Source organism: Myotis myotis, unplaced genomic scaffold, assembly GCF_014108235.1.
Source record: "Myotis myotis isolate mMyoMyo1 unplaced genomic scaffold, mMyoMyo1.p scaffold_m19_p_1, whole genome shotgun sequence".
NCBI classification, from domain to species: Eukaryota; Metazoa; Chordata; class Mammalia; order Chiroptera; family Vespertilionidae; genus Myotis; species Myotis myotis.
The window spans coordinates 151037246-151057985 of record NW_023416313.1 but is presented as its reverse complement, the minus strand read 5'-3'; the positions used below and the strand labels follow the sequence as shown (position 1 = coordinate 151057985).

Sequence of the window (20740 nt, the reverse complement as noted above, 5' to 3'; positions counted from 1 at the left end):
ATCCAGTTATATATTGCTTGTATAAAATCTTTTTTTTGTAAAATATATATATATATAAAGTAAGTATAAAAAACAGTGGAAATGTGCAGTGGAAATCCCTGCCAGGACAGCCAGTCTGTAAACATTCAGTGACTATGTGCTTTGGAAGGGCGCCTGTGCTTCGTGCCCACAGCAACTCCAGCAGGGCCGGTGAGGGTGCACCCCGGCTGCCACTCCAGGCAGGACTGAGCTGGACCACGGTGGGCGGGTACAGCAGGGCCTGGCACTGTGCCCTTCTCCAGCCTTGTATCAGGATCAGGGTCAGGGTCAGGTCTGGGGGCAGGCAGATTGCAGTATCACTCTGAGTTCCATACTCAGCCTAATTTTGGTTGCAACTCATGGCTTTTCCTGGCTGCTCGGAGGTCCTTTGGGTGGGTGCCCTGGCGGAGATGCCGGAGAAGTGCCCACAGCGGCCTGGTTGGGCGTCTCTCAGCCCAGAGCCTCTGCTCTGCCTCCAGCAAGCCTGGCCCCAGGCAGAACAGCGCCCCCTCAGGACTACTTTGGTCTCAGCGCTTGGTCCTGGGTTTCATCAGCCTGGGTTTCTTCCCCTGGTGTGGCTGATCTGAGTTTCACAAAAAAGCCTGGCCGATGCTGGCTGTGCTGAGCCTCATTGAAGACTTTTTCATAAGGAAGAGCAGCAAGGAAGAGCCCTCTGGGACCCTCCTCCTCCTCCTCCTCCTCCTCCTCCTCCTCCTCCTCCTCCTCCTCCTCCTCCTCCTCCTCCTCCTCCTCCACCTCCTCCTCCTCCTCCTCCTCCTCCTCCTCCTCCCTCTCCTCATCTCTTCCTCTTCCTCTTCCTGCTCCCAGCCCATGATCACTTCTTCTCCAGCTGCTCCAGCAGTGTGCTGCCTTCTGAGTCGGGGGTCTTAACGCTGTAGTTCCTGACGATGCAGGTGGGGCGATGCCGGCTGAGCATCAGGATGAGCTGCTGCCACTCCTGCTTCAGCTCCTCCATCTGGGTTTTCAGCTCCGCATTCATGAGCTCCAGCCACTCAGATTCCCGCTGCAGAAACTCCTTCCGCTCCTTCTTCTTGTTCTGGCACGGGGCTGCCGCCACTTTGCTCTTTTCCCAGCGCCTTTTCCTCGCTCCTCTTCCTCGTCTAGCTCACTTTTCACAGGTTGAGAGGCCTCTTGCCCAGTTTCACCTTCAGGAGGCGCAAAGATGTGATCATGGCCCAATGTGGTGGATGTCAGTGTATTTCAGCTCCTCTGCAGTCAGGGCCGAGCTGGAAGTCCATTCAGGGGGCCGACCCCTGGCAGAGAGCCCGCAGTCATGGAAGGGTCTGGGATCTGCCCAGGCATCATAGCAGGAGGAGTGGCAGTCCAGCCCTGCAGAAGCTGCGGGGGGAGGCTGCGACCCTGGGGCCTGGGCCAGGCTGCAGGCACCATGCCCACTCAGGAGCCGCCGTGGTGCAGCCTTGCCCTGCAGCATCCACCACTGCCAGCGCCTCCTGTCGCAGCCACTGAGCGTCCCTCCTGCAGGCTGTGGCCTGGGTCTCCCTCTCTGAGGCGATCGATCATGGGGCCTCATCGCCCCTAACTACTCGCCTGCCTACCTGATCACCCCAATCATTCGTCTGCCTGTCTGATCGCCTCTAACCGCTTGCGGGGGGGCAAGGCCAGCCCTGCGAGGGACCGACCTTCTGCCTACCTGATCACCCCTAACAGCTTGCTGGGGGGTGGGGCCAGCCCTACAAGGGGCTGTGGTGGTTCTGGTCTCTGGTCGTTCTGGTCATTATGTTCTTATGGTTCCTGGGCTTTTATTATATAAGATTCCCAGGCCAAACAAAATTATCAACTTAAAAATTAGCCTGCTATATTGGTCAAACATGTAATTAACTCACTTCTAATTCCTTGGCAGGGGCCAGACCAAATGTTGTCATGGACCTTATATGGCCACGGCCTGGACGTTTCCCACCCCTGGTTTGGATTATCATCACATCTCATGAATGTGTGTGAATATGTATTATTCACATTTGTAGCAAAATGTTACGGCGAATATAATGTGCTTGGTGTTTAAGTTTATACTGTGTTTATTAAAACTGGGTTAAAGATTAAAAAATATAAGAACGGGGAGTTGAATTTCTGTCTTGCATCATATGCTAAAAAAGATTTCACATGAATTAAATATTTTAAATGTAAGGCAATTAAAAATCACATTATAAACACACAAGCAGAAAATATAGGAAAATGTATTTATAATTTTAAGAATATGCAAAATTGTAATTCAGAGCATACATTCTAAGACCTCTGGATGACAAAGGATATCATATACAAATTTTAAAAGAAACATCAGAATAAAAAGAACTATTTGCAGCATATACTGAAAAAAGGATTAATATTCATTGTTTAAAACATGCTCCTAAAATAAACATAACCAACCCAGTGAAAAAATATGCAGAGAATATAAATAGAAAATTCACAAAAGAAAAGAATAAGTTGGCAGTTAGCTTTTGTGATGTTTAACCCCATTAATAACCAGACAAACAAAATCAGAATTTTTATATTAGAATGGAATATGATATATTTGATATTAATGTTAGAAGAATTTAGAGGAACTTTTTATGAGAGTATGTATTGATATAACTTTGAGGGAGAAAATTGGTCAATGTACCTTGGATTTTAAAATGTAATTTTGCTTTCATCCAGAAAAAATTTAAACATATTAAAACGGAAGTATAACACAGTTACATAAAAGTACGCAAAATGTAAATGCACATTTCAGTGATAATCACAAATCACATACTCTTGTAGAATCATACTCTATTCCAGGGGTCCTCAAACTTTTTAAACAGGGGGCCAGTTCACTGTCCCTCAGACCGTTGGAGGGCCAGACTATAGTTTAAAAAAAAAAAACTATGAACAAATTCCTATGCACACTGCACATATCTTTGTTAAAAAACAAAATGGGAGCAAATACAATATTTGTATTTGCATGTGGCCCGTGGGCCGTAGTTTGAGGACCCCTGCTCTATTCTTTGGAAATATCCTCTAAGGCAAATAAAACGGTTTATATAAGGATGCTAACTTCTGCATATTTTATTACTGTTTGAGTTGTGAATTCCAATTTTCTTAAAATTTAATTTAAAGATATTTCTAGCCTGCCAGTGTGGCTCAGTGGTTGAGTGTTGACTTATGAACCAGGAGGTCACAGTTCAATTCCCAGTCAGGGCACATGCCCAGGTTGTGGGCTTGATCCCCAGTATGTGACATGCAAGAGGCAGCCAATCAATGATTCTCTCTCATCATTGATATTTCTACATCTCTTTCCCTCTCCCCTCCTCTCTGAAATTAATAAAAATATTTTTTATAAAAGATATTTCTATCTAGCCCTAGCTGGTTTTACTCAGTGGTTAGAGCATCGGCCCCTTGGACTGAAAGTTCGCGGGTTTGATTCTGGTCAAGGCCCATACCTCAGTTGCAGGTTAGATCCTGGCCCAGGCTGAGATGCATGCGGGAGACAACCAATTGATGTGTCGCTTTCACATTGATGTTTCTCTCTGTCTCTCCTCCTCCCTTCCACTCTCTCTAGAAATCAATGGGAAAAAATATCTTCAGGTGAGGATTAATAAAAATAAATTAAAGACATTTCTATCTAACTGCTGCTCTGCTCTGAATAAAGGAAAGAACAGTGTATCTTGGGATCCAAAAGTAAAGGGGAAGCAGTGTTCTCTTCCTAAAGCTGAGGTGATGTTGGAAACAGCATCACCAGTGTGGAGACAGGCCTGTGACAGGAAAGTCAGTGGCTATGAACCCTGACAGAGAGAGCAATGGGAAGGATGTGAAGTACCTGTCCGTCTATGTAAAGTCAGCACTCCCAGTAGATTCAAAAGTTACCCATGTACATTAAAGGGAGATTATATTCCTGATTGGGGATGTGGGCATTTGTAGTCTTTAAAAAAATGTTTTAATGGAAGTATAGCTTTATTTTATAGGCTACTGAAGCCTGGACTTGTTGTTTTCATGATTTTTATCACTACTCTTTGAAATAAGAAGGAAATCAGTACCTGTTCCCATTCAAGGAACAGTTAAACTTTGTTATATCCTGAATAATGAGGTCAATGTGTGCGTGTGCAGATACTATTTATATCAGAATGTTCCTTATTGCCTCTATTATTTTTTTAATTTGCCAACTCTGTCTTTTCATCATGACCAAGCTATGTCTCAGAGTCTCCCAGTAAAGTTATCATTCCACTTGTCTTAGCTCTCAGCCAGAAACCAAAGGCACAGGGCAGGTTCCAGAACACATTCACCACTGGGATTTTTCTGTACTGCTAAGCACTGGGCAGAAACCAAGGGCATGGCAATGGTATAAGGCTATTGAGGAGCAGAAGGTATGAGGGTTGATTCAAGTTTTTTGGTGCCCTCAAAACAGTTTTTCCAGAATACCTATTAAGATGTTTATTTTTGTTTTAACAATGGGAATTAATTTGGTTAAAATAAAAAATTAAAGCCCATAGTTCTTCTTTTGCCTTTAAAATTTAACTTGCAAATTTTATTATTAAATTCAGTAGAAACCTGGCTGCACTTTGGATATCTCACAAAGCTGACTTGTGACCCGTGGTAGTAAATCATTAGGTGGATAGGAGGATGCAGAGCACTGAGAATCTCAGTTTGGGTCTTGGTTAGGGGCTTAGAAAGCCAAAAGATTGACCAAAGAGGCTCATGTCTGGCTGTAATAGTCTCAAGATTAAGAGGAATCATCTAAGAGGCTAATGAAGCACAAAGGATTTCTGTAGTTCTCCAGGCTTATAAATAGCTCAGGGTCAGTGATGCATACCAAATTATAATTAACAAATAAGAGTTGTTTTTACTAATCCTGATATTTGAATTTGCTTTTGTTGTTCTCCTTTGAGTTAAAGAATGGGGACTGGACAGTAGTTAGAAGAAGACATTAGCCATTTGTCTAACAGTGTCAGCTGTTGTGCTTCTGTTTTTTATAATTATACTACTGGTCCAGTGCATAGATTTGTGCACACTGAAAGGAAATTAATTAGAAGAAATACAATGTTGTAGAGATACAACATTTATTTTTAAATAGCCAGTGGGCATCGGACTTGTAGCTGGTCCCTTAGCCTTTTATATATATAGATTAGAGGCCCAGTACACAAAAATTTGTGCACTCTGGGGAGGGGGGGGGGAGGTCCCTCAGCCCGGCCTGTGCCCTCTCGCAGTCTGGGACCCCTCGGGGGATGACCACCTGCTGGCTTAGGCCCGCTCCCTGGGGGATTGGGCCTAAGCTGGCAGTCAGACATCCCTCTGGCAGCCCAGGAGCCCTTGGGGGATGTCCACTTGCCAGCAGGGAGCAGGCCTAAGCTGCAGTCGGACATCCTTAACGCTGCTGAGGAGGCAGGAGAGGCTCCCACCACCACCGCTGTGCTGGCAGCCGTCATCCTGGCTTGTGGCTCAGCAGAGCTCCCCCTGTGGGAGCGCACTGACCACCAGGGGGCAGCTCCTGCATTGAGCATCTTCCCTCTGGTGGTCAATGTGTGTCATAGTGACCAGTCTTTCCCAGTCATTCTGCTGTTAGGGCCAATTTGCATATTACCCTTTTATTACATAGGAATGCCTGGCCAGCCTGGGTGAGGGGCTGAGGGCCGTTTTTAGGCTGGCCACACCCCCTTCAGGGTGGGGGGGCGGGGGGGTCCTGCTGGGTTGCCTGGCCAATCTGGGTGAGTGGCTGATGGCAGTTTGCAGGCTGGCCATGGCCCCCAGCCACCCAAGCTCCCATTGGAGGCTGGCTGGAATCAGGTATCTGGGATTTATTTGTCTTCTATAATTGAAACTTTGTTGCCATGAGCGGAGGCCACAGCCGGCTCAGGGTAAGCAGAAGCTTGGCTTCCTCCATCGCCTGGGCAACCAAGCCTCCTGCTTGCTCCAGCTCCGTGGCTGCCGGCCACCATCTTGGTTGGGTTAATTTGTACATAGTCGCTCTGATTGGCTGGTGGGTGTGGATTGGGGCATAGCGAAGGTATGTTCAATTAGCATCTTTGTCTTTTATTAGTGTAGATAGATAGGCGTCCCAGAATGCAAGAGGGCACTCTGCAAAGTTGCTGTTGTACAGGGTGTGGAACACAAACTCAAGTGTGCAGTAAATCAGATTTGGGGCCAACAGTGCCCCAGCAGCAATATAACCCATGGCCGAAGGTGGAATCGCACAGCCCCACTAGGAATCGGGCTCCCTCCTCTCTAGTTCCGAGGTGTATAACCTGAGTACTGCTGCTGCCAAGTCACTGCAGCTCCTGCATTGAGGTCTGCCCCCTTGGTGGTCAATGTATGTCATATGTACTGACTTGTCAGGTGGTTGGATGGTCACTTAGCCTTTTATATATATGGATCACTACATGTAATTCTTAAAATTTACACCAGGCCTATGCTTGGGCAACATAAATCTCCTCAGACCTCGTCAGTCTGGGGTTACTGATGGGCTAATTTAAATGGTAACAACCTACACCTTACATAATTTTGCTCCCTTGCCCCAGTTTCTGTATATATTAATCAGAATTGGTTTAACGGTGACAGAAACTTCAAAAAGCAGTGGCTGAAACAAGGCAGGTACTTGTTTCTCTTTCACATTTTTTTCCCCTAAAGCCCAGAGATAGTCTGTTCAGCTCTGGTATGGTGTTCCATGGGGTTAGATACCCAGGCTCTTTCTATTTTGTTGCTCTGCCAAACTTAGCACAGGGCTTCCATGTCAGGATTTGAGATAACTGCTCTAGCTTCAATCAGCATGTCTATATGCCAGTCATTAGGAAAAAGAGAAGAAAAAATAATGGGATTCCTCTTCCCTTCAAGGATATATCTGAGAAGTTTTACTCATTTCACTATTTCTAAAGACACCCCACTGTTTAGAAATTAGTCACATGGTCAATTTTAATTGAAAAACAAAAACAACAACAACACCACACACACACACACACACACACACACACACACACACACACACACACACAAACACACACCTGGGAAATACCTCTTTTATTTTGGGTGGCTATGTGCTCAGGTAAAATTTCAGGTTTCTATTATAACTCCTAGATAAAGAAAGGGATCATGCATTTTGAGGTACAATGGGCAGTGTCTGCACTACTATAACTCTCTGCATACTTGAAAATCTTATCCATGTCATATCTCTTGTATTTAATATTCTCTAGGGGAAGTTTCAAGATGCTCCCAGCCTAGTAGGTCATGTATATCAGATAGTGTCTTTTTTTCTTCTACTCCATGCCTTCTTGGTGATGTCCTTTACCCTCGAAGACACTTATGGGAATTTGATCAATGCCATGGCTGCCAGTGCCTCCATGACACTTGGCTTCTATACCAATACTAGAGGCCTGGTGCACAGATTTGTGCACAGGTGGGGTACCTTGGCCTGGCCTGCGGGGATCAGACCAAAACCGGCTCTCTGACATCCCCTGAGGGGTCCCAGGTTGAAAGAGGGTGGTTCACAGGTGATGCACCCCAGAATCAGGCCCCCTCCTCTCTGGTTCTGGGTGCATCACCCTAGAACCTCAGCTGCCAAGTCACCACAGCTTGGCAGCTCCTCTGTTAAGTGTCTGCCCCCTGGTGGCCAGTGGGCATCATAGCTACCAGTTGGAGTGTCTGACCCCTGGTGGTCATTGCATGTCATAGCCGGTCAGACAGATGGTGCTTTGGCTTTTATATATATATAGATATGCTTTCTTCCAACAGCATCAAAACTATGTAGTTGGAGGATTTAGATGTGTATGGTTTTTCATTGGGAAAGGTAGAGATTATACCTTTATCATTCTGTATTACTCTTCATCTCCTGAAAACCAAAACAGTATTGTTTGTTCCTCAGTCTCTCATCAAAATGGCTCTAACATATTTTACTTAAAACTTGTCTCACCAGAGATTAAAAATGGTGGCAGAGTAAGAGGATGCTGCACAGACATGCTCCCAGGAACAAGCTGGAATTACAACTGAAATACAGAAAGGCTTCCTAAATAATCAATGGAAAACTCACAGGAGAGAACCCTGATACCCAATGACTAAAGGTGGAGATCACATAGAGACTGGAAGGAGGGGTGGAGGCACGAAAGGGCTGGCTGGGCACCCAGAGATGCCAACTGAAGTCCTGGAGAGATATCTCAGCTGTGGGGGGTGTTACTGAGAAGTCTGGGATCTAATCCCAAAGCTGGGCTCCCCAGCAGAGAGCATCAAACTGAGGAGGGTACCCACATAAAAACTAACTGTGAAAAGCAGTGGGGTGCTATCTTCCAGGGAGTGGCAGCTGAAAGTTCAGGTACCCTCTTAAAGGGCCAATGCACAAAAATTCCCTGTGGAGCCACTCACCTTGTGCTCTGGCAGAGGGAGGGTGAAGTGGACTGGAGCTGTGAGAGCAGAACCCAGGACTGGGGAATCACGGGATAGAGCTCAGAACGCAGACACCCCAAGTTTCCTGGGATGAGTCATTCCCTCACACAGTGGAGGACATTTTTTCTCACATAGACATCTGCCTTGCCTGGGGGGAAGACACACCTATTGGAAAAGACCTTGCCTTGAGGCCACTTAAGAGATTAGAAGTAACAATTAGCCTCCAGGCAGAAGCAACTGCCCCACCCTGTTTAAAAAACTCTCACCACCCGTGAGGATCATTGCCTGGAGGCAATTCAAGTTGGAATCCTATTAGTCTGTAGAGAGGTCTCTGGAGGCTTTGAGTCTTTGTCTGATCCAATTAGTCAGAAATAGCCTTTAACACTGTCCTGCACTAGACACAGTGGTTCTCAACCTTCCTAATGCCGTAACCCTTTAATACAGTTCCTCATGTTGTGGTGACCCCCAATTTCATTGTTACAAATTGAACATAATTAAAGCATAGTGATTAATCACAAAAACAATATGTAATTATATATGTGTTTTCCGATGGTCTTAGGCGACCCCTGTGAAAGGGTCGTGCAACCCCTGTGAAAGGGTCGTTCGACCCCCAAAGGGGTCGAGACCCACAGGTTCAGAACCACTGCACTAGCGATTGAGAGGTGTAGAGGATCTACCTAATACATAGTCACAAACCCAAACAGACAACCAAAATGAGGAAGCAAAGAAACAGCCCCCAAATGGAAGAACTAGCAAATCTCCAGAAGAAGAGATAAATGAAGCAGAGATAAGAAATTTATCTGAAACAGAGTTCAGAGTAATGATGTTAAAAATGCTCAGCAGTAGGAAAAAAGATATAGTAACTATGAAAAAAGAACAGCCTCAGGTAAAGAATGACATAACACAAATATACAACATATTGGAAGGAATACACACCAGATTAGGGGAAGCTGAGGATCTAATCAATGAATTAGAAGACAGAGTTGAAAATATCACTCAATTAGAGAACCAAAAAGAAAAAAACAATCAAAAAACAGGAGGACAGCTTAAGGGAGCTGTGGGACAATATGAAATGTAACAATATTAGGATAGTAGGTGTGCGAGAAGAGGCAGAAAGGGAGAAAGGAATAGAGAAGGTCTTTGAAGAAATAATGGTAGAAAACTTCCCTAACCTGGTAAAGGAAAAAGTCACACAAGTTCAGGAGGCACATAGAACCCCAAACAAGAATAACACAGACAGACCCACGCCCAGACACATCATAATTAAATTAAAATGCCAAAAATTAAATACAAAGAGAGAATCTTAAAGGCAGCAAGAGAAAAGAAAACTGTTACTTACAAAGGAGTTCCCATAAGGCTGACATCTGACTTCTCATCAGAAACTCTCCAGGCCAGAAGGGAATGGCATGAAGTACTCAAGGTAATGGAAAGCAAAGATCTGAGACCAAGATTACTATATCCAGCAAAGTTATCATTCAAAATAGACGGTCAAATAAAGAGCTTCCCAGAAAGGCTAAAGGAGTTCATCACCACCAAACCAGCATTACAAGAAATGTGAAAGGGATTGCTGAGAAAAAGAAACAGAGAGAGAAACCTAGCCATACAGAATTAAAATAGCTATAAACAAGTGCCTCTCAATTATAACCCTAAATGTAAATGGATTAAATGCTCCAATCAAAAAGGTGTAGGGTTGCTGAATGGATATAAAAACATGACCCAACTATATGCTGTCTACAAGAGACTCACCTCAAAACAAAAGACACACACAAGATGAAAGTGAAGGAATGGGGAAAAAAAAATTTCCATGCAAATGGAAAAGAAAAAAAAAGCTGGAGTAGCAATACTCCTATCCGACAAAATACACTTTAAATGCATCATGCTAAGTGAAATAAGCAAGTCAGAGAAAGATAAATATCATATGATCTCACTCATTTGTGGAATATAATGAACAACATAAACTGATAGAAAAAAACATGGAGCTGGGGGAGATATGCTAGAATATAATAGAAGTAATCCTGTTATTTGCAGATTTTTAATATTTCCTACAACTTTTGTGATATACTATGTTAGTACAGTTTTGGTAATATTATTATACTTAAAATCCTTTTATTCTTGAAATATTAATGTTTATTGCATGTACTATTATTATATGTAAGATCATTTTTCTTGAATAATTGGTGTTTATTACATGTAACATACTTAATATAGTTTTTCTTGAGATATTAATGTTTATTGCATGTAACATTATTATATTTAAGATCATTTTTCTTAAAATATTAAGGTTTATTGCATGTAGCATTATTATATTTAAAATCATTTTTCTTGAAATTAAAAAAAACACACACACACAAAAAAACTTGTCTCACCATAGTGTTCACACATTGGTCAAAAAGACCAGGTGTGTGTTATGTGTATGTGGAGTATGGGATGGAGGGGTAGATGGAAGTGAAACACCATTCTTGCTTCTCTGTCCCAGTTTTCATTTTCTTTTCTTTTTTTTTTAATCATGCAGAACATTTTCTCTTCAGTAATTTTCCTCATGTAACTAGAATCCTTTCAAACATGGCCTCACCAGTTAACTATGTATGCCTAAATCTGTGTGAATTGTGCTTTTAGGAACAACTTAACCTATAACCAGATACTTCTTTTTCACTTTGAGGGCCCAATAGCTGGCAAAGTGACTGGCATACATAGACATTAAGTAAATACTTATTGAATAAATGAATAAATTGTAGGCCCTTATTTACATCAATTGATTGATGAATTAGGTCCTTAGCTCTAAGTCTGAAGACAAGGATAGGGAATGGTAAAAAGATGAGCAGATTGGATTGCAGAGAAGTATGCAAGAGAAATAGACACTCTCCCTACCATCCTCCATCACTACTCCTTATCCCATTTTTCATATTTTAATTATAGGAAATAATTATAAAAAGATATTAAGGTCCACAAGAGACATATGAAAAAATTCTCAGTCACTAATCACCCAAGAGATGTTAATCAAAATGACAATGAGGTACCATCTCACACCTGTCAGAATGGCTACCATCAATAAATCAACAAATGACAAGTGCTGGCAAGGATGTGGAGAAAAAGGAACTCCAGTACACTGCTGGTGGGAATGCAGACTGATGCAACCATTATGGAAAACAGTACAGAGTTTCCTCAAAAAATGAAATATGGATATGCCATTTGACCCAGTGATCCCACTTCTAGGAATATATCTTAAGAAACCCAAAGCACCAATCAGAAAGAATGTATGCACCCCTATGTTCATAGCAGCACAATTTACAATAGCTAAGATCTGGAAACAGCCCAAGTGCCCATTAGTAGATAAGTGGATAAAAAAGCTATGGTACATTTACACCATGGAATACTATGTAGCAGTAAAAAAGAAGAATCTCTTACCCTTTGAAAAAGCATGGAGGGATCTGGAGACTATCATGCTAAGTGAATAAGTCAGTCAGAAAAAGACAAGTATCACATGATCACACTCATATGTGGAATCTAAGTAACAAAATAAACCGATGAACAGAGCAGATCCAGAGATAGGAAAGCATGGAAGAGTGCAGAATCTCAGTGGGAAGGTGGGGGAAGGGCGGTGGGTGGTAAGTAATCAACCAAAGACTTTGAATGCATATATGCATAACCATGGACACAGACAATAGGGTGCTGAAGGCCTGAGGCAGGAAGGGGGCTGGGGGCCGGGCTGGGGGCTGGGAGAAAAAACGTGACATATGTAATACTTTCAACAATAAAGAATTATTAAAAAAAAAAATTAAGGCCCAGCTGCTGTGGTTCTGTTGAGTGTCACCCCATGAATCACGAGGTCACTGTTTTGATTCCTGGTCAAGGCATAGGCCTGGATCCCTGGTGGTAGGGCATGCAGAAGGCAGCCAATCAATATTTCTATCTCTCTATCCCTCTCTCTTTCTCTCTCTAAAATCAATAAAAATGTATTTTCAAAAATTAAATTTAAAAATATAAATAAGTTTCACAGGCAAAAAGAGAGGCATTATTACCTAAACCGGACAGATAGATTTCTTTTATCATACTGATTCTCCATCCTTTTTTGGAAGTGAAATAGTCTTAGATAAAACCACATCTACAGAAAGTGAGAAATGGAATTGTGAATAAGTGTGACTATATCAGAGTGTGATGAATTGTTTGTAGTTTTGTGAACAGCAATGAAGAAGCTCAGTTACATCACCTGTTTGAATCAAAGGTATGGGAATCCACAAAGTACTTTGGAGAGTTTACTATACTGAATATTTAGATATTTATTCTGAGATGTCTCCTATTAGAATCTACACCTTCATTTTCCCATGAATACTGTGTTGTATGAAAGAACAGAACACGCAAACTATCTATGAATATAGCAGTAGAAAGATGAATCACAGTTTCTGAAGAGGCTTTGAGATCTTTTTGCTATAAATTGTGTCATAGAGAAAGATAATTCCAGACTCAGAAACCCCCACATAACCCCCACATACGAGAGACACTTCGCTAGGTCAATGCACTTTATTATTTCTGCTCAACTAGAGATTCACATGAATACAACTTTGGAACACACTTCAGGCAACCATTTTCTGTTTTTCTTGGTAGTGGTCATCCTTTCACTACAGGCATTCATCCTCCTAACACATTCAACATGTGCGCAGTTACCTGACCTGTTTGAAACCACACCTCAGAGCACTGTCTTTGAACCTAGCCCACGTTGCCTGTGCATGGTGTCAGGAGAAGAGAGGGAGGCGGATGATTAAGATGAGTAGATCAAAATTACCATTCTCAGTTTTGACCTCGAAGAGTCAGTATGGAGAGGGGTATATCTTCCCACTCTCAACTCTTAGATCATACTCTTCTAGGCTGGTGGAGGAAGATATCTTCCTAGTGGCTGGCACTTTTCTATTGGCCAGGTATTTACAAAATAGTATTTACATACTCAGGAATAATTTCTCCAATATCATCTTGCCATCGACAAGTAATAAGAGCATATCCCTTCTTGTAAGTCGTTTCATACTCACAGACTGGCATGCTAACTCCCTTTTTTAATGCACAGTATGCTCCTTCTATTTGTTCCTTGGTCTTGTGACATTTCCTAACACCATTCTTACATGCCACATACTTGGTGTGACAGGTCTTTTGCAGCTCCTCATATGCTATGTAGAGGAAGAAATGTTCTTTCCTACAGTAGTATCTGTTGTGGATATTTCTTGTTAACATTTCACTAGTACACAGGTGATACTCAAATAATTTGTAATCAGGCGAAAGCATGACATGCTTTTGGAAACTCTCTTTGGTAGGTGGTCTGGTAGGCCCTGTACTATGTAATTCATCCAAATAATCTTGAAATTTTTCTTCCATCTCATCCGAGGAACCATGTCCACCAAGCATTAGAACCTGCAGTGGAAGTGGCTGCAGCAGCAGGAGCAGCAGAGGCAGGGACTGTGAGGTGAGCAGGGTGCACATCTTTTCCTGTTGGGAATACAAGAGATATAGAGATACGTTCTGCTGTGATTCTGTGCTCCTTCTATTCCTGGGCAGGCTCCATTTTCACCACCTATTGCCTTTGTGAGCTCTAAGACTTTGAATCATTTTAAAATTGACAACTCAGAATCTAAGTACCTCTGAAATATTGACTAAAAACGGACCTTACAAGACCTACGTTCAGTCTAGAAGACTGTGGATAAGAAAGGGAAAGGGGAAGGAAGGAAGGAGAGAAATGAGGAAAGGGAGGGGGATAAAAGTCAGAAGGGAGGGATGGAAACAAGAAAGGAACAGTAGTGATAGAGAGCAAGGGATAGAGAGCAAGAGGGCAGGAAGGAAGGAAAAAGGACATCAAGACAACAGTGGGCAGAGAGGGAGGAAGGCAGAAAGGAGGCTCATGTGCTCCCTCCAGCTGGAACAAATAAATCGGTTCCCTTTTTAGGAGTTAAGAACGTGTGCTGAAAAGAGCGCTAAGTGATTCACCCTTCCCTCATGAACATCCTGCTGTTATGAGAAAAAATTCTTCATCTTGTGACATTCTCTTTTTGCTCACCCCTGACCAGCGATGCCCTTGGAGAGGGGTCAACCAGGGTCCATAGGGTCAAATGAACACCATATGCTGAGCTTCTTCATGGGTCTGTTTTTACTACTACCCCATGCCTGAAATGGCTCAGTCCATTTTGCAGCCTCCTCTGCCCCCTCTTAACACTTGGAATAACTTTTCCACAAGGTGGCATCACTTACCTTGTGGGGTTTTATTTTCTTTCTGTCCCCTCTCCCCACACCCTCCCCCCCAATATACACTTCATGGTTTTTGCATCCCTAAACACTCTCCAATCTTGTGCACCTGTTTGCAATTACAGTAACCTCATCATCAGAGATGTCAGCCATTACATTACTTCCCTCTCAGTGTGTTTCCATGTCTATTGACCCCACAGTAGGCTGCACCAGTATTTCCCCAATACTTTAAATATGTACGAGCAAGTGCCTTTGCTACACAAATGTGTAACACTGGTAGATAACACATTTTCTAAAATAATTGTATTACTTTAAAAAGAAACAAAAATATTTCATTTGGTATACACTGATGAAACACATTATTATTATGCTTCCTGATGATTATGTTAAATGTTAAGATACTTTAAAAAAAAAAATTTCCTTAAAAAAGAGCCTCAGCAGAAGTAAAATATGTCCCAGAGATCATGCTCAATTGCTAGACATCATAGCACAGTCTACTTTTTAATAGTCATCTTTCATAGAGACCTCCTGGTCCTAGTAATCATTTTCCCTTCCCATTCCAAATTTGACTGTTAATCATTAATTTTCCAAGGAGTCTTTCTTCCCAGAGAAAAACAAGTACCTCAGATATACTGAAGAGGCTTCCAGGTCTACCTTTGCCCGTGGCCTCCTTACCTCTTTCAGTCCTTGTGTTGTCTATGCTTCAGAGAATGGATGTTTCAAGGGCTGGGCTGGAGAGAGCCTGACACTGGGGATATTGACTTTTCCTAAGAGTACAGGAGCTAGAAGTAGGAAAAGAGAAGAACAAGTGTAGCAGCCGAGATAAATACATCCTTAGGGTCACCCTAAAATAAAAATAATAAACAATAATGGTAAGTATAATGAGCTATTATTTGCCAAGCACTATGCTAAGGACTATCCACACATTATCATCATCATCCGAACTACCTCATGATAAAGGTATTACTTTTATATTTTTATTTTTAAATTTTTTAAATTGATTTCAGAGAGGAAGGGAGAGGGAGAGAGAGAGATAGAAACAACAATGATGAGAGAGAATCTTTGATTGGCTGCCTCCTGCACATCCCCTACTGGGGATCCAGCTGACACCCCGGGCATGTGCCCTGACTGAGAATCCAACCGTGATCTCCTGGTTTAGAGGTCGACGCTCAACCACTGAGCCATGCTGGCTGGGCAAGGAATTACTTTTAGCATTGTTTTTGTTTTTATTATAATTAGCATCTCTTTGTGAAGGAAGCTTGCTTAAAAATCTTACGTTAGGCCCAGCTAGTGTGTTTCAGTGGTTGAGCATTGAACTATGAACCAGGAGGTCACTTTTCCATTCCCAGTCAGGACACATGCCTAGGTTTTGGGCTTGATCCCCAGTAGGGGGTGTGCAGGAGGCGGCCGATGGACGATTCTCTCTCATCATTGTTGTTTCTATCTCTCTCTCCCTCTCCCTTCCTCTTTGAAATCAATACAAATAGTTTTAAAAATAGAAATATATATTTAAAATTTTTTTTGTTAGGTCTGGCAGAATCCTGGTTCAAGCCCAGGTTACAAGTTTCTCCACATTTCTGATCTTAACTGCTATTCTCTGTCAGTCTAGTTTCCATTCCTGAGCTACACTGCACATCCTTCTCTAGGCTGTCTTGCACCTCTATGATTAGAGACTAACAGAAGCAGTAGCCAGTGCTAGGATTGTCTTTGAGCCCCTAGAACAGGGGTGGGTAACCCCTGGCACGTGTGACAAACATGGCACGCCAGTAACTTTTGCTGGCACACGAAACCCTCTTATAATCTTCCATTTACAATTTTTGTGAACATTTGAATGACTTAAATGTTAAATTACAAGGAACTGGCAAGACACTTGATGTTATGTTTGGTTACATAAAGACTTTTGAAAAGAAACTGGAAGTCTTTAAGAGGGATGTGGATGGTGAGAGATTTAGATATTTCCCAAACCTCAAAAGGCACGTCAAAGGCCTCCCAAAAGATGACAGAACAGACTGTCAAAGCCTTCAAAAGCTGTTTTTAAACATCATCGAGTCAACTATTGAGCAGTTCTTCTCAAGATTTGCGAAATTCAGAGAACTGGAAGAGACAACAAAATTCATGAGGTTTCAGGTAGCATGAAACTGGAGGAACTAAACTTACAAATGTTTTCATGGATAGACATGGCTGACTTTGAAATGCAGTTGAATTTCAGAGTAGTTCAATTTGGAAGCAGAAATTTATTGACCTTAGAGTTGACTTGGAAAACATTGAAAAAAAGCGATTAGAGACAGGAGTACCAGAGATAAGTGTCGAAAATGAACTATTGAGGACTTGGAATGCCATTCTAGAAAATTTTTTCTGTTTAAAAAACTTTGCAACTGTATTACTCTCCATGTTTTCATTCACATACGCTTGTGAATCTTTTTTCTCAGTGATGAATTTTGTTAAGTCTCGTAATAGGAGTAGCCTGATGGATGAAAATAATAGCTTGTGCATATCTCTGAAGGTCACGAAATATAAACCTCATGTAAAATTTCTGTCATCAGTGATGCAGCAGCAAAAGTCCCACTGATAATATCAAACGAAGTCATAAAGTTTTCTGTCGGACTATCAGTGTACATGTATACATTAAAAAATAAATGTATTTTTCATCATCATGTACTGTGTTTTTGTCGCTTGAATGAATTTTATTATTTCTTCAAGGTTCTTCACATACACACACCTTAAGAGATATCAAGTATGCGTAACATGTTCTCAAAAAATTAGGGTTGGCACGCAGAAGAATTTTGAGTCAGAGATTTTGCTGGTTTTGGCATGCATTCACAAAAAGTTTGCCCACCCCTGCCCTAGAAAGCTGTGATAAACTGGCCCGCACTCCATGAAACCTATCTGTGCTGTTGCAGAAGGAATTTCCTGGGTTTTCTTACTCCATGGTGCACTTGGCATAAGAGCAGTTCTTTCTTAAAGCAATCTGAGTGATTCTTTGGTACTGGTAACCCAGAGACCCCGACCTACATGGAGCTGGAGATGGACAGCCTCTGATTCTAGGTTAGATCTAAGTCTGTATATAATTGAGTGGAAAAGGTCAGAGACTGGCAGAATTAAAGAAAGGAATATGGAAGTGGAAAGTGGAAAGAGTAGGAAAATTATTTTTTTGAGGATGGGACAGGAAAGGAAAACATGGTCTAAAAAATGGTGATGTGAGAGTGGGTACTCTGGGTGTGACCATGTTCCTCCCATCCCTGCCCTTGCACTCTCACTAGTCTCCTCGGGAATCTCTTCAGAGGAGTGATCCTATCATGACAGTCCAGGGAGCTCAGTACACATTTCCACTAAGTAGAACCTGGAGCCTCTGTGACACCTTTGGTTGCAGCGAACAGAACAACACAATTCAAGCTCCTGTGGTCCTTGTAACCTACTGAGGACACACTCCAGGGCCTGCCAGGACACCTTGTCAGTCTGTATATCTTCAAAGTTCTTAATCCTTTATGAATTTGACTTGCAGTTTTACGCTTCTCAAAATCCTTTTTTTGCTCCAAAAGTATATGCATTTTCACTTACATTCTATTTTATTACCTTAATGGATTGTTAAATTTAAGTCGTTCATCCATCTGAAATTTATTTTAAAGTATAATGGGAGGTGGTCTTTTTTCTCATATGATTTCTACATAATTCTAGTAGCAATTATTTGGGGGAATAAAATTCATTCTGTCATCCTTAATTAAAACGTTACCTTGTATATTAATTCTGTTTCAGAATGATCTATTGTGTTTTGAAAATAGATTATCTATTCAAGTGCTGATAATATGCTTTTACTTACGATCAGTTTATAAAACACTAATATCTACTGAAGAAATTACATTCATTCCTCGTGTGCAAAAGTTTAGTACTAAAATAGAACACAGAGGCACAGTGTAGGAATGGGGATTAATTAAATATATACATATTTATATATACACACAGAGAGAGAACACAGAAAGATAGTGTTGAAACATGGCCATGCCAAGTTTCTTAACTTTTTGCCTAGTAATCTCACACCGCAGAATCACCTGGCTTACCTGGCCTCCTTGTTTTTTTCCTCAGACCTCATTAATCAAAGTCTCTGTGAATGTGCCCAGAAATTTGCACTTTAAACAAATTTACAAAGTGATTCTTACTCCACTAAAGTCTGAGAAGCGCTTTCTTACTTTACCAGGGTGGGGCAAAAGTAGGTTTACAGTTATTCATATGGACAGTAATACGATAATTTATAAATAACTAGAGGTCCGGTGCACAAAAATTTGTGCACTTGGGGGGGGGGGGGGGGGGGAGGCGGGTCCCTCAGCCCAGCCCGTGCCCTCTCGCAGTCTGGGACCCCTTGGGAGATAACGACCTGTTGGCTTAGGCCTGCTCCCAGGTGGCAGAGGGCAGGCCCAATCCCTAGGTGCAGCCCCTGGTCGGGCTCAGAGCAGGGCCGATTGGGGAGTTGGGACGTTGCCCCCTGTCATGTACAGAGCAGGGCGGATCGGGAGGTTGCAATGCCACCTTCAGTCACGCTCAGGGTAGGGCCGATTGGGGGGTTGCGGCACCACCCCCTGTCACACACAGAGCAGGGCCCATCAGGGGGGTTGGAGCTCCTTACCCTGTCACGCACAGAGCAGGGTTGATCAGGGGATTGGGGAGCTCCCCTCTGTCATGCACAGAGCAAGGCGGATCAGGGGGTTGAGGCACCGCACCCTGTCACACTCAGGGCAGGGCCGATGGGGAGGTTATGGCTCTACCCTGTCACCCACAGAGCAAGGCCGATCAGGGGGTTGGGGCGCCTTCCCCTGTCACGAACAGAGCAGGGCGGATAGGGAGGTTGTGGCCCCGCCCCCTGTCACACACAGAGCCGCAGGGCGATCAGGGGGTTTGGGCGCTGCCCCCTGTCACGCTGCTCCCAGTGCCGGGAGGCATATTACCCTTTTACTATATAGGATAGAGGCCTGGTGCATGGGTGGGGGCCTGCTGGTTTGCCCTGAAGGGTTTCCTGGATCAGGGTGGGGGTCCCCAATGGGGTGCCTGGCCAGCCTGGATGAGGGGATGATGGCTGTTTGCCGTGGTCACACACCCTTCAGGGTGGGGGTCCTTACTGGGGTGCCTGGCCAGTCTGGGTGAGGGGCTGAGGGCTGTTTTCAGGCTGGCGGGTGACTGAAGCTCCCAACCGCTCCTTTTTTTCTTTTTTCTTTTTTAAATTCTGGGCCAGCTTTAGCTCTGAGGCTTGGCTCCAGCTTTTAGGCCTCGGCTGCTGAAAGCAGGTATCTGGTTTGGTTGGGTTCTATAATCGAAACACTGTTTCAACCCCAGCTCTGAGATCCCGGCTGGCTGAAAGCAGGTTTCTGGGGTTTTGTTTAGCTTCTATATTTGTAAGAATGTTTCAAACTGCAAGCTCAGAGGCCAGCAAGGCAGGTGGGGAACATTGGAATCCTCCGTCACTGAAGCAAGCAAGCCTCATGTTCGCTTCAAGCTGCCTGGCTGCCGGCCGCCATCTTGGTTGGCAGTTAATTTGCATATCGCCCTGATTAGCCAATGGGAAGGGTAGCGGAGGTATGGCTAATTACCATGTTTCTCTTTTATTAGATAGGATAAGATAAGAATAAACTCTGTGTTTCATGTTCTCACCACTGTAAACAAACTTTTTTCCCACCCTGTACATAAAAATGTGCTTTATGATAAAGAAAACATCCGAAAATGGGGGAGAGAGAAGCCCTTTCAGTAAATGACTTTGGAAAAAGATTGAGATGAATTACTTTCACTTTTTGGCTTTTATGAATAATGCTGCTTTGAATATGAGTGCACAAATATCTGTTCAAGTCCTACCTTTTATCTCCACTTTTAAACTTGATTGGGAGGATGAGAGCAGCTTAGGTTTTATAGGCTGGTAAGAGCCTGAGGAGGTTGTCTGTCCAGGGCCTCTTCTCCTAGAATGCAGGTCCTGAGTTCCCCATCAGTATTCTATATTTAATCACAATTGAAATTAAATTAAAAAAATAATGAGTCATAAGCACCTTAGGTTGGCAAATATATATGTATTTCTGAGGGATTATGAACTAGTTAAAAGTAAATGTGTTTTTTGGTTTTTTTTTTAAAGAAAAAGCAGGATTTAAAACAGATCTCATGCACTGAGCCT

The 20740-nt window shown here is 42.9% G+C and overlaps 1 protein-coding gene and 1 pseudogene across 1 annotated transcript; both read right to left on the bottom strand.

The window, feature by feature from the left end:
- Window positions 1-853: 853 nt before the first annotated feature.
- LOC118673878 lies at window positions 854-11251 on the bottom strand (annotated as a pseudogene).
- A 2039-nt stretch (window positions 11252-13290) lies between these two features.
- On the bottom strand, window positions 13291-13839 carry RNASE9 (ribonuclease A family member 9 (inactive)). The gene has a single exon (XM_036325846.1). The coding sequence runs from the start codon at window positions 13837-13839 to the stop codon at window positions 13291-13293; it is 549 nt and encodes a 182-aa protein (XP_036181739.1).
- Between the last annotated feature and the right edge of the window lie 6901 nt (window positions 13840-20740).